The sequence below is a fragment of the Mustela lutreola genome, chromosome 1, assembly GCF_030435805.1.
Source record: "Mustela lutreola isolate mMusLut2 chromosome 1, mMusLut2.pri, whole genome shotgun sequence".
NCBI lineage: Eukaryota > Metazoa > Chordata > Mammalia > Carnivora > Mustelidae > Mustela > Mustela lutreola.
The window spans coordinates 129,305,547-129,319,790 of NC_081290.1; the positions used below are offsets into that span (position 1 = coordinate 129,305,547).

Genomic DNA, 14,244 nt, shown 5'->3' on the forward strand with positions numbered 1-14,244 from the left:
CAGTGTCCCTAAAGTCGGTAAAGCTTTCAACCAAACAAGCATTTTAAGGGAAGTGACTGTTTTAATATTTCCTTCAGATTTTCATTCCAAACTCAAACATCAGAGGTCCTGTTTAATCTCAGACACTAATTGTTGGGAGGAGAACTGTTAAAGGGGTAAATACATGATGGGGCCTTTTTGGTTTTCTAACATTTAGTCAAACTAACAAAGTGCCCCATACCCCTTAAGCTTTGTTCGCTTGTTTTTAAAGATTTGTTTATTTGACAGAAAGAGACACAGCAAGAGAGAGAACACAAGCGGGGGGGGGGGGGGGGGGGGCAGGGGGAGGAAAAGGGAGAAACAGGCTTCCTGCTGAGCCTGATGTGGGGCTTGATCCCCATGACCTGAATCAGAGACAGACACCCAAGTCTGAGTCACCCAGGGGCCCCTAGGGTCTTTTAACATTAAGAAGAGGAATCTTACTAAATAAAATTACTGCCCACTAAATAAAATTACTGCCCAGCTGGTAGCTATCCATACTCTATCTTGATTTTCTTAAGATCCACAGGAGGCCAAAGTCTCCATCAGGATGCCGCCCTGCCTCTCCTGCCCTGTTTTTTAGTTTCTGCACCCAAACTCCAAGCCCTAAGGATAGCAGATCAGGCTTTTAATAGGTGTTTGAATCATTCAGTCTTAGGTTTTACAGCATTTCTTAAAGTACTTAATTTCTCAAAGGTACTGTTCCATGTGGTTTACTACTGCTGCTCCGTGTATATATTTGTGTGGATCCTGGTGTACATGTGAACTTGATAAAATTGTGAACTTAAAAAATCACCCTTACAGATCCCACTGTTAATTACTTCTGTAATTAAGATACAGCTAATAAGAAAAAGCCAGGATTAAAAAGAAGCCTACATGCAAATTTTTTGTATATTGTAGTTCTGCATGTGCCTTAAAAGTAGAGCCTTTCCAAAGAGGAATTTTAAATTGAATACCAGGGCATAGGGTGTGTATGGGTGTGTGTTTCTCTGATAAATTCAAACATGGTCTTCTGGATCTTAGAGTTCTTTAAATTGTAAAAGCTTGTAGACTGACCAATAGACCAAATCATAAGCCAAATCTTTTTAGTGGGGTTTGCATTTTCTTTGCAAAGATATATGTTAGAAATCTTCAGAATCATTGGAACTTAATTAAGCTTCAACTCTCTGACCTCATAGAAGTTTAGACCAGGTCAGGGATGGACGACCAGTAGCTCACCCCTTAAATTATAACTAAAGTAGTTGCTCATGATATTTTTATATCTTTTTTTGCCTTGACTAATTTACATTTTCCTTTACTTCCATCTTCTTTTAGAAAGTGTTTGTTCTGGGGGCGCCTGGGTGGCTCAGTCAGTTAAGCATCTGTCTTCAGCCCTGGTCATGATTCCAGGGTCCTGGGATCAAGCCTTCTTTTCTCCTCTTACTCTGTCTGCTGCTCCTGCTGCTTGTGCTCACTCTCCCTGTCTGTCAAATAAATAAATAAAATCGCTATTTAAAGAAAAAAGAGTGTTTATTCTTCAGTAAACAAGTAAGTAGCTACTAAATGACATGGTTAGATGGAGACATTGGGTTTGCCCAGTGGATATATTCAGGGAGTTCTGTGTTAGATACGTAGTAGTCTGAGACTGGGTCTCATGCTTCAGGTATTTCTTTTAAGGTACTCTTCTGTAAATGTTTGGCTGGTTCTTCTCCGTTCTAGAACCTGAAAACATAGAAGTCAGCAATACCATGCTGTGTTAGGGAATGCAGGGTGCTCATCATCGCTGTCATTTGCTCATACTTAACCTGTCTCATTTTAATTTAGTAACATTTTTCAAATGCCAGGCCCTGTGCTAGGAGCTAAGAATTCAGGCAGAAAAGATGCAGGTCTCTCCTTCAAGGAACAGGCTCACAGATTCCCCCACGGTTTGTCTCAACCCTTGACCCCTTTGTCTTGAGTCTTTTCTCTTTGATCCAGTGATTTAAAAATGACTCATTCTCATTTTTCACGTTCAATTTTTTTTTTAACATTTCTTGTACCCATTAAGTTTCTCCTTTTCAAATAATTGAGCCAACGTCTCTGTCCCTTTGTGTTATCAATATCTGGATCTGCAGCCTTCTAAAGTAACTCATGTTTGGAGAATCCTCCATCCATGACCTCCCCAGTGAGCCACAGTACCCTTCTTCCAGGTGCTGGTGATAAAGCAGTTACACTTTGATCAGTTTGAGGACATTAATATTTGTTTGTTGGTTGGTTTTTTAAGGCCTTTTCCTTGATCCCATCAGTGTTTACCCTGTTTGCCCTATGTCACAGTTCACTGGTACTCAACCTGCTCTATCTGTAACTACGGAGTTACTAAGAATTTTGTATTTTAAATTACTCCTCAGTAGCCATTGTTTGACCTTTTGGACTCCTCTAGATAAATTAGTCCCCCATCGGATTTTAGTTGGTTGTTTAGAGTTGATTTATGTATGACACACATGGTCACTAAGTAAATAGTGCTCAATGATTAAAGCTCAGACTAAGCTTGTTTTAGAGAAATGGCAATAGAATCCTACAGCTTATTCTAATTTTCTCCATTTTAAAAAGAGAGTGCAGTCTTTCAAAAGGAATTTTACTATCCAGGAATGTAGGGAGGGCATGTATCTTTTCACTTTTCTGTGAACATTAACAACATTTATAGTGTACTTCCTGGGTGGAAGGAAAAAAATACCAGTTAAATGCAATTTTTATCACAGGAATTTCAAATGACAATTTGATGACACTCCTATTTTAGTCCCTATAACACTCTCAATTTCTGTAGCTCCTGCTGGCAGCTTATGAAGGGTTAGGCTAATATTAAATTACAAAAACATTCTGGACATTCTGAGTGCCACTTGGCAGTGCTGTGGAGAGTTGACCCCCTGTGTTTGTTTCCAGCATCCAGTGCTCGATGAGCCGATTGCCGAAGCAGTCTGTATTATTGCAGACACGGACAAGTGGAGTGTCCAGGTAGCCACAAGTCAGAGGAAGGTGACGGACAGCATGAAACTGGGCCAGGATGTCTTGGTCTCGAGTCAGGTGTCCAGTTTGCTTCACTCCATTTTACAGCTCTACAAGCTTCACCTCCCTGCTGATTTTGTAAGTATTTGTTCTCATATCACCAAAGAAAGATTGTTATAGCACTTCTACTAGTACTTTGATTATAAAATCACAGACCCACATGTTTTGTTTTTAGTATGATTGGACATTAGCATAACTAAAAATAGAACATGCAACAGAACACCAGCCGATGGGATAGATTTCAGTAACAATAGCTCCTCCACGAAACAACACACAGTGACATGGAAATCTTTTTGAATAAGGTATATGGTGAAACAAAAGAGGTTTGGGGAGGGGATCAGACATAAAAGGAAATTTAAAATCTTCCTTTGGAGAACTCATTAGTTCTCTTTATCGGACTGACATAAAGCAAGTGAGTTTCTGAAGGGATTCTAGTTCCTTTTGTTTAGGGACTGTTCCTATAATATTGTTAAAGATAAAATGGAAAAATGGAATATCATTTGTATAAAGACAGTTTTGAAGTATTATACCCATAGAAGATGGTATCAGTTGCTCCTTTTCAAATCGAGTTTTATTTATTTATTTATTTATTAGTTAAGATTTTATTTATTTATTTGTGAGAGAGAGTGTGCATGAGAGGGGAGAAGGTCAGAGGGAGAAACAGACTCCCTGTGGAGCTGGGAGCCTGATTTGGGACTCGATCCCGGGACTCCAGGATCGTGACCTGAGCTGAAGGCAGACGCTCAACCAACTGAGCCACCCAGACGCCCCTCAAATCGGGTTTTAATTTCACTTCATCACATTATATTAAACATAGCAAATAGAACCTGTAAACTCCTAGGAAATGATTAACCTCTCTCCCCCCACCCCCGGCATTGGAATGAATATATAAAACAGATACTTTTCAATATAATGTGTGTGTGTGTGTGTGTGTGTGTGTGCATGTGTATGTGTGCAGAGAGATTGAGAAAAATATATTTTGAGAGGGTGGAAGAGAGGTCTCAAAAGTGGAAGAGAGACTCAAGGGCAGATAGCTAGGAGAAGCTAAGTGAGCTGTCCGACTTCAGGGATTTGCGCTAGGTGAGAGAGTGCCCACCTTCTCCATTCATTCCCTCCTGCACTCAGTTGCCCTCTGCAGTATACCCCCAGACCAGGGTATCCATTACCTCCCTTCTGGCCTCCACAACAGATACAGAGCTATTTAATAACAAAGGAGGAAGCAGAATATTAATTACCTACACTAATTGCAAATGGAGTGGTAATTTTCCTGAAGTAATTTCCCCACATTCCTCAGAAAGTCAAGACTTCTGTGGCCTTCAAGAAGGTGCTTTGAGGGCGCCTGGGTGGCTCAGTGGGTTAAGCCGCTGTCTTCGGCTCAGGTCATGATCTCAGGGTCCTGGGATCGAGTCCCACATCGAGCTCTCTGCTCAGCAGGGAGCCTGCTTCTTCCTCTCTCTCTCTCTGCCTGCCTCTATGCCTACTTGTGATCTCTCTCTGTCAAATAAATAAATAAAATCTTTAAAAAAAAAAAAAAAAGGTGCTTTGAGATACTGTGTAGTTGTCATCTAAGTTGTGGAAGTGTGTCACGATAGGGAGACCCCCTCAGCGCAACTGGGTTGAAGTATAGGCTTTGCCATCAGTGAGTTGTGTGATGGTGGGTGGTCCTGAGCATCTCTGAACCTCAGCTTTCTCACTTGTAAAACGAAGATAGTACCCATTCGACAAGCATGTCATGAGAATCCTTTGAAAATTAAGTCTGAGATACTGCTTTTTAAAAAACTGGCAAAGCACTCTGCCAATATGAGACACTCTAACAGCCAGTGTACACAGCAGTGGCCTGTGTGTGGCCTTTAGAGTCCAGTAGTCTAGGGTCAAATCCAAGCTCCACTACTTTCTGTGTGACTTCTCAAAGTCTCCGTTTCTACATCTAGAAAGCTGAGGAAATGATGTAGCTTATCTCAGGTGGTTATGAAAATGAAATTAGATGATTCAGGTAAAGCACTTGGAATGCATTACATGTCATGAGTTCTCAGGAAACAACTACTATTAGAGTGATTGCTAATAGTTAGTTTCATGAAATAATTTTACTGGCTGTAAAGACTGACAACAACTTTTCACCAAAATCTTTTATTTATTTGGGGTTTAGACTGAAGCATATTCTTGAAGGACCTCTGTCCCAAAGGGGTAATGTGAGAAGCACTTATGGGTTATGACAACCTTACTTTTGTTCTATATTTGCAGGCACTTTTTCTTCCTAGTAGCAAGCTGCATCACGCTGATGTAGAGGCTGAACTCTCTTTTTCTGTAAGGAAAGACAGATACATTAGATTTAATACTTTTTTACTGTTATAAAATTTGCCAAACTTTCATATTTTATTCTGTGATACATAAGTCTTATAACATAGCTACATTTGACATCTTAGTTATCTAGGCAGTAAATTGCTATAGCTAATCCTTTTTACTTCGTTTGGGCAGAAGTGTGTTTGGCCACTTAATACTGTGAATGACTTATTTAACCTGACAAAACCGAGGTCAAAGAAAATTTCGTCTGCGGTTTGAAATTCTCCTTAAAAAATCACTTGAATGAAACATGACTAAATGACTATTAGAACTTTTAGTATTTTCAAAAGGAGAAAGTGGCTATTTAAAATTTCCGAAGTTAAAAATTGAAGAAATCCATCTCAGGAATAAAATGCCAGGAAGGGAAAGGTAGAACACAAAGCAGTTCAATTTGATAATCAAACCTTTTTTAAAAAAACTCTGAATGATTTGATTTCAAGTTCTGTATAGACCAGTGTTCTCTTTATTTCCACATTACAACATACGGTGTCCATGGGGATGATGAAAACACCATAAATTAACCATTTAAAACAAAGGATGCCATGTAATGTGAAAGTTCTTTTTTAATATTTTATAACACCTTATTAAAAACCTTGTATTTACTTTATAAGGAACTGAAACTGAACAGGAGATCCTTTTACCACTTAACTCTGTTTACTTGGAGGAACATTTTCATGAAAATTGGTAAAATCCTGCTTGTTTTGATTATTACTCTTAGTCACTTACCAGTTTTTTCATCCACTCAACACAATGCATTTAAGATTTTTAGCCAATGAAAAACTGAAAAGATTGCCTCTTGAATAGATACTTTTTTCATGTCACTGATCAGCCCAGATGGTCAAGATCAACATTTTCAAATGCATCTGTTAATCTTTTTACCTTGAAAATAAAAGGCATAATGGTCTAGAAGAAAATTATGTATGATGGAATTACCCTTGCCAAAGCCATCAGGTGTCTTACTGAAGATGCTTGGATGGCTCTGCCTGCCAAATGCAAAAGCATTTGCCTCTGGTGAAAGACACAGATGGTTGCTATTCTCTAAAAAATGAAGTTGGACATAATTCCAAGGGTAGAGATGTCCTGAGAATAATTGCCTTTTCTTTATTGTTATTAAAGACCTAGTTAAAATATACTCTTGAGAGAAAAAGAAGATTTAAGGTAACCTTGTTCCATTTACTCTACTGTTGAGGATGCATTTTGCCAAAATAATGTGAGCTATAGGAAAACAACAAAGATATTCTTTAAAAAGTTATTTATAGTAGCAAAATCTCAGATTGTCATGTGGATACATAAATAATGGTAATTCACATTCTCAAAAATTATTTAATGATAAAAATTACATTGATAAAGATTTATTAATAACATGGGGAAAGGATTATTACAAGGTTTTTAAAAGTAGGAGATAATTGCACTTACAGAATGATTTCAGCTGTGTTAAAAGTGCTTTTTTTTAAAGATTTTTTTATTATTCATTTGACAGAGAAAGAAAGGGCACAAGCAAGGGGAGCAGCACACAGAGGGAGAGGGAGAAGCAGGCTCCCTGCTGAGTGGGGAATCTGATGCGGGGCTAGATCCGGGACCTGAGATCATGACCTGAGCCAAAGGCAGAGGCTTAACCAACTGAGCTACCCAGGCACCCTGTTAAAAATGCTTTTTTTTGGTCAGAGACAGAGGGAGAGAGAGCGAGTGAGCACAGGCAGACAGAGAGGCAGGCAGAGGCAGAGGGAGAAGCAGGCTCCCTGCTGAGCAAGGATCCCGATGCGGGACTCGATCCCAGAACCCTGGGATCATGACCTGAGCCGAAGGCAGCTGTTTAACCAACTGAGCCACCCAGGCGTCCCTAAAAATGCTTTTTTAAAAAGACTAGCAGATATGTATGAAAATCTTGTCATTAGAAAAAGTAAGCTGTTGTTTTATAAAAAACCTTTTCTTCTACCTACCAGTGGTTTGATGTGGTTTATAATTTTCAAGTGTACTGGGAAGGAATGCGATTATAGCTGTGTCCTTAGAAATGAATTAAGAGCATTCCAGCTCTTAGAACGTTGGCAGAGACTTGAATCCCAGCCCTCATTGTGAATGTTATTGGCTTCGCAGTGCATCATGCATCTTGAAGATAGACTACAGGAGATGTACCTGAAGAGTAAGATGCTGTCTGAATATCTTCGTGGACACACACGAGTCCATGTGAAAGAATTAGGTGTCGTACTGGGGTGAGTGCTGTGAAGTGCCACTGTTTCCCCCGTGATAGGACTGACCCTAGCACTGCACCCACTGACTGACCCACTTAGCCTGTCTCACCTAGAACCCGTGGTCATGGTGCCCCATTGAAATGTGTGGGGTTCATGAGATTTGTGCCTCTGCTGCTTTCCTTCTTCATATCTCTGATACTGGGGTTTCATACTTGCAAACAAATGCAGAGTGCTAAGCGAGTGGTAGTTTATGTTAGTCTCCTCTCTGGATTATTTTATGCTTGAAAGTGAAAAATTTAATCCCTTTTTGCTTGCCCATTTCTAGTCATTTAGGTAAGATGTCAAAGGCGCAACCCGTCAGACATGCAGCAGAGCTTGGGTTTATATTTTGCTCCCTGGAGGAGGCAGGGCAGGCCTTCTGGACCCTCAGGGGCCACCTGCATGTCCACAGGGTGACTGTACTTTCTCCTCCTTCATTAGAATCCCCTTGGGAAGGGAGACGTGCTGATGTGATTGACAGTGTAGGTCATCTTCCAGAGGGTCGGGGTTTGGCCATACCTTCTCTCAGAGAAGAAATTCTGACTTGTTACTCTCTGCTTAATGTTTCAACAGAGAACTAACAAAAAGACATTGTGCCCATGGGGAATTGACCCCCTTCCCTGTGATGATGACTCCCCTAAGAAAACATTGTGTATATAGTGTCAACCTTGAAATTCTTTATCAAGCCTGCTAATCAAAATATTATTTCAAGACTCGGGCCTTTGCATTCTTGTCAGACTTTTCATATTTCACACCCAGGATATGACTTACTGCATTGTTTGGCTCTTGGCATTTCCTGTCATACATTTTTTTTCCCATACTTTATTCAAAAAAGTGTTTTTCCCTTTTGAGGCATTTGCTTTTGCAGTTAACTTGCAATGTGTATTTGTTGCTGTTGTTGTTAGTTGTTGCTCACATCTCTACCAGCCTCAGCCTTGAGTCCTGCCTCACCAGTTTTCCATTGCCCCTGACTGGCAGGTGTCCATCAACACTGTTAGAAGGATCCTAAGGATTTATATACCTTCGTGGTCTCTCGGTCCTCTTGGTACATTAGTGAGGCTCACACCCAGCCTCGCTTTTGCCCCTTCCTCTCCTAGGCAGAACCAGCAGCACAAAAGGTACTAAAGAACTTCTTTATCTACCCTGAAAGGAGATCTGTAGGCAGCTTACTGGAGAAAGCATCGAAAGTTCCATGAAGTAATGCCAGCTACCTTTTTACATTTTATTTTTGATTTTTCATTTTTGGAATTCAAGGGGAAAAAAATAGGACATATTTCACGGACTGAGGCAGTCCTCATTTTTTTCAGGACATTTGGCAGCGTTGAGCCAGTGACCACGCTATATCCGCCTCTGCTGTAAGAGAGGTAGCCCAAGCTGCATCCCTTTGATGTTATGATTCTCTTGACTATCTGTTAGTGTCACTTTGCTCTCAGAATCTTGTAGCTCAGATGCTTAGTGAGGATCTAAATTGTCTAACCTGTTGAACAAATTCCCAAGTTTATAGAAAAAACTCCCATTTTCATCATTTTCCTAAGCCTGAGTCTAGCCTAGGTGCAGAATTTCAGTCCGTGTTCCAGAGTGCTGACTGGGAGAACGAGGAGATACTGGAGAAGACATTAGAGTACAATGCAGTGATGTTGTCGAGGAATATAGAAACGCTCTGGGCTTCATCTGGGTGACTCCAGCTGTGGGAAGAGCAGCTTTGTGTACCCCCCCCAACACACACACACTCCCACCGCACACCGCACACCTGCATCCTTCTCTGCATCATCAGGCAGTGAGTGGTCACTGGGAGATTGTGTTAAAAGAATAGTTTCAGCATCTTTCCACCTCTTTGTCATAGTTTTAAGCAAGGATCTGGCAAGCTTGGTACCTAGCAGTAATACTTTGCTGTAAAATCATGCTATTTTAATATTCTTTTCTTTTTTCACTATTCAGGATTGAATCCAATGACCTGCCTCTGTTGACTGCTATTGCCAGTACTCATTCTCCTTACGTTGCGCAAATACTCTTATAAGCTAAAGCTCAGGACAGTTCTTCCTTGGAAGAAAAAAAAAATCAGATTCTCAACCGAAGGTGAAAGGAGTAAGCTCTCTGTGACGTCAAAAGCATGAGAAGAGCAAACAGAAACAGTCATTCCACCCCTTTGTTTTGTTTTGTTTTCTTGCTTTCAAGCGGATGCTTCGTTGGACGACTTAGGTTTACTTGACGTTATATCATTTGTGTTTTTCGTGAATACTGTTTGGCCTTTTGTTACCCACGAATCAACAGAGAGAGTGACCTTTTTGGTAGGAGGAAACAAACACTACAGTAAACACTAAGCTGCTGGTACAGATCACCTTGTGTGTTTGGGCAGAATGACAAGGGAACCAGTGGACATACCATTCCAGTAGGACAACATTTCAGAGTTTAAGCATGAGCTCTCCAAAATGGAAGCTTCATTTTGCAAATGAAGCAAATGGAAGCTTCATTTGCTGTCCTAAGAAGACAGTCAGAGCAAGGGATTCCAGGGCAGAGTTTGCTTCTTACAGAAGGTGAAAGCAAGCAAGCCGCATTGTGCCATCTTCCGCTCCGGTGGCTGTAGACATTACTGCCTGGCAGAAAACAGGAAGGAGGATCGACTGTTGGGCAGAGGGTGCTTTAGGGACCCACTCTTTCCACATCTTGGAGTTTACCTTGTTGCAGATGCAGCCACAGGTAGGTTAGAGACGGACTGTTGGTGCAATAAACCCAGGAACCAATGTAGCATCTTAATCTTATCAAGATGTAGTTCAGAGCAGCAGAGTGCACAGTTTGATACCATATGTTTTAGCCTCATACTTTAGAGCTTTCAGCAGCCTTTTTAAGAGAGGCCATTTACCAAAGTTATTTCTATAAGCTCAAGAGTGTTTCTCTTGCTAAATTCTTCCAGCCGAAGCCACTTTCTTCCACAATAGTTAATACAAACGACTGTTTGTACTTTCAGAGGCACAGCGGGCCTAGCAGGAAGTGAATCTGCAACAGTTCAGGACGGCTAATGAAAGAAATTGGTTTGTACATCTACCAACAATCCATAAATGATCTGTTGTTACATTATCATCTCTGTGCCTTCTAACCCATAAGTCCTTTGCAAAACACCTCTCCAGAAATTAACTCACCCGTGATAAAATCTGCCGAAAAGATAGATTGTTTATTAGCATGGTTCACTTTTTCAGAAACCTTAATGTGAAAGAAACTTTACTTGGTTTACTGGCCATGAACCCTGGCCATGTCAGACCACGTACTGACGTCCAGGGTAAGGGAAAAGACTTTTCAAAACTGGATTGTGAAAAGACCGGCGCTAATCTCACACATCAGAACATTGTTAGCCCCTCACAGATCTTGAGTACAATTGATTATAACCAGGCTCTGATTTCCTTTCACTGTCGTAGAAATTAATTCCGGTCCTTCTCGTGTACCCTTTTGTACCTAAGATTATGAAGTAACGTCCCTTTTAGGGGTTAGAATGACTTCAGATTTTTTATTTGGTAAAATTCAGATTCTGAACACCCAAGTTCCATAAATGTCTATTCTTTTACAAATGCAAGTTAATTGTTTGAAAGAGTATAGCAGCAGTACCAATGGAGAAAAATAGGTGTAATAATTCTTAAGGAAAAGGTCAGAACTGCTGCCTTCCCTTCTCTCTCTCTCTCTATGATGTGAACTGGAGGTGGGTGCATTAAGGCTCTTAAGATCTTTTCTTTTTATTTTACGTCTTTCTTTTATAGGATTGAAGTTTTCCGTCCTTTTTATGTTTATCTTATTTCCTCTAACATCTGAGTTTGGTGTTTTTAAGTCTCCAGCTCCGTGACATCACTGCTTGCTGGTGTGGGACACAGAGAATGAACCTCACCTCTGGCTCGGCTCACTCATCATTTGTTTCTCATTATGTGTGAATAAATTATGATAGCTGATGTTACAGCATTCCCATCTGTACCGGTGTAGACCATTCCCCTCATCTCTCTTTCCCCTTTCCTTGTTTACATGTTTTGAGCACTTTCCCTCATTCACCATTTTCCAGGGATTCATAGAAAATAACTAGAAACAAAACTAGCTTCATTCAAAATGTGTACGCATAGCGGCATGTTAAAAATTAGACCCATGTAGGGGAAATTGGGTTTCAATGGCTAATTCTAAACTCCACACATAAAAATTTAGCCCAGTCCTCTCAAAGCCTGAGAAAATTTAATTTGCCTCTTAATCTACTGTTCTAAAACTCTCTCTCGGAAAACATCTATTGGAAAACTACAGGTGGGTCACATGTGGGGGTTGTCTCAGTGACACTCAGGATTCTAGTCAGAACCTAATCCTCACATCTGTTGCCTACAAAAACAGACCAGGAATGTTGCTGCTCTTTTATAATCCTCTTTTAAATAACACTCAAGTTTTGTCTTAAAATTCAACCTCTTCCTGAAAGTGGAAAAGAAAAAAAAAAAATCTCATGGAATTGCGTTCAAATACACCCACACACACCACCCGGTGGCTTCATTCTGTCGTATCCCAAGAGGCAAGAAAGGGATCCCGCCTTCTCCCAGTGCCCACCTCAAGAAGAAAATTAAAATGAAAACAAAACAAAACGAAAAGAGAAAACTACCTCAGTTGACAGGATTCCACCTTTAGGGTTTCTTCAACTTTTAAGTCTTACCTGTTGAGTGTAACTTTTGTAGCATCTTGCTTTTTTAAGCAAGCTAGTGAGGCATGACAGAGCAGAAGTGTGTAAATGTTACTGTGATGGACCTCTTTCTAGCATGTTGCAGTTTTATTTTTAATAGATTGACGAGTGATATGAATGTAAAGATAATTGTGTATGTTTAAACATGACAATGAAAATTTAAAATGTAGCTTCCATACTTGTGCATAATTCCAAAGTATTTTATTTTTATCAGTGTTAAATAGCTTTTTGTACAGGCTTCAATCCATTTTTCTGAAGTGTGCTGTTTTTTAATAAAAGTAACTATAATCTTTTCACATCCCATGGAACTGCCGTTTACACATCACAACTTTTTAAACTTACCATATTTTTCAAAAGTAACTTTTTTGGAGGGAGGAAAGTCCCCGCTTGCTAAGTGATACTAAACTGTTGTTTAGGCTCTTATAATTAGGTCCTGAGATTTTATAAAAAATTTAGTCTGTAGCTTTTTAGGTTATTCATTAGAGTTGGTTGTACATAAAAATAAAGAATATAAAGTGACCCTAAAATTCTTTTAAATGTCTGGATTTTCCCACTAATATGTACTTTTGAAAGTATTTTGTTGATGCATACTTTCACCATTAAATTGAAAAATTCTTTAGCTTCTCTTGGTAAATGTGAACCATTTGTTTTTTATTGTGCTGTGGGGGAAGGGATATTTTAATATAATATTTACCTAAATCAAGCAGCCCCCTCTGAGTGTTAATTTTTAAATGTCAAAATTTTGGTGACCATATATCTTCGGAGCAAGATTGCAATATGTTTAAATTTAAGTGGTGTTTAAAAAGAGAAAATTCTGGGATTTGTTATTATTGACGCTCCAGAAGACAAATTGATAGGACTTTATATTTTTGATCAGGTAAATATCAATGTCAATGTATAGAAATTTTTTCTTAAAATTTGTTCTTGTATTATTTTGATCCATTTTTCTGTGGCATTTGGTGCAATAAACCTTTTGAATTTATCTTGAAGATCTTCTCAGTACTGCATGTGACTTGTTTCATTTAATCTTAGCTCTTAAAAACTTAAGAGGTCTCATTTCCATTAATTCATGCTGAAATGAGTAGTTATATATGTCAGTGATTTTCAGCAGGGTTGTCTTGGAAGTATAGGGACATTCTTGGTTAGCATAAGGGTGGGTGAGAGTCACTGGCACATAGAGGATGGGGGCTGAGGATGGTAAGAGAAATGTCTTGGAATGTATGGGACACCCCCACAGAGTGAGGAATTGTCCCCCCTCCTGCATGACTTTTAAATGTTCTGCTGGGCATTCATGTGGGTGAAAAAGCTGTATATAATTATCTAAGCTAAGAATTTAATTCTGCTTTACATAAAAGCCAAATGTGTTTTTCACATGATTTTGATATATGCTGAATTTTCCAGGAATGCCACCGTTGTATAAATTGAGGGAAGGTTTTACTTTGTAATAAGATTCAGGGTTTTTACAAGAATTAACATAAACTTGGAAAACGACATTAACAACAGCTACTGTATTAATGAATTTGAGTCATTTGTATATCCATCTTTGCTTGTAGCATTCGTGGAGACTACATATAGATGCAAGCCTCTGCCTGCTTCATTATATTTTCTATTCTAAGCTAGTGTTTCAATGTCTCCTTATTAAAATATATTTTAATGTTATTTTTTAAATAGTACATCTAGAGCATTATGTTGATTTATTATAAATTATGTGTGTAAGGAGGTTATATTACTTATGAATTTTATTTTAGGAAAGTAAGGACATTATATAATATTTGCTATGTAAAGGATGAGATCATCCATATATATAGTCTCAGGAAAAAAAATGCTTTTAAGTAGAACTTTTGAAACATATATAATGCCATACTGAATTATGTCATCTCAAAGACTATAGGAAGAAGTAACCTTCGGTATTTCCAACTCCTTTTGGATTAAATGAAAATTTCAAAA

At 39.1% G+C, this 14,244-nt stretch overlaps 2 protein-coding genes across 7 annotated transcripts in view; one reads left to right on the forward strand and one right to left on the reverse strand.

Annotated features, from left to right (window-relative positions):
* FNIP2 (folliculin interacting protein 2) overlaps positions 1 to 13,286 on the forward strand; it is a 132,902-nt gene extending 119,616 nt beyond the window's left edge. For all 6 annotated transcript variants that reach the window (XM_059174305.1, XM_059174329.1, XM_059174321.1 and 3 more), the window contains 3 exons: positions 2,917 to 3,117; positions 7,474 to 7,589; positions 9,546 to 13,286. In XM_059174305.1, coding sequence (XP_059030288.1) covers positions 2,917 to 3,117; positions 7,474 to 7,589; positions 9,546 to 9,624 — 396 coding nt within the window. In that variant the 3' untranslated portion in view covers positions 9,625 to 13,286. The remainder of the gene's footprint in view (positions 1 to 2,916; positions 3,118 to 7,473; positions 7,590 to 9,545) is intronic.
* Positions 5,151 to 14,244, reverse strand: part of SPMIP2 (sperm microtubule inner protein 2) — a 103,665-nt gene continuing 94,571 nt past the window's right edge. Inside the window, exon 5 of the mRNA XM_059174349.1 lies at positions 5,151 to 5,341. Within this exon, the coding sequence (XP_059030332.1) occupies positions 5,294 to 5,341 (48 nt within the window). The 3' untranslated portion in view covers positions 5,151 to 5,293. The remainder of the gene's footprint in view (positions 5,342 to 14,244) is intronic.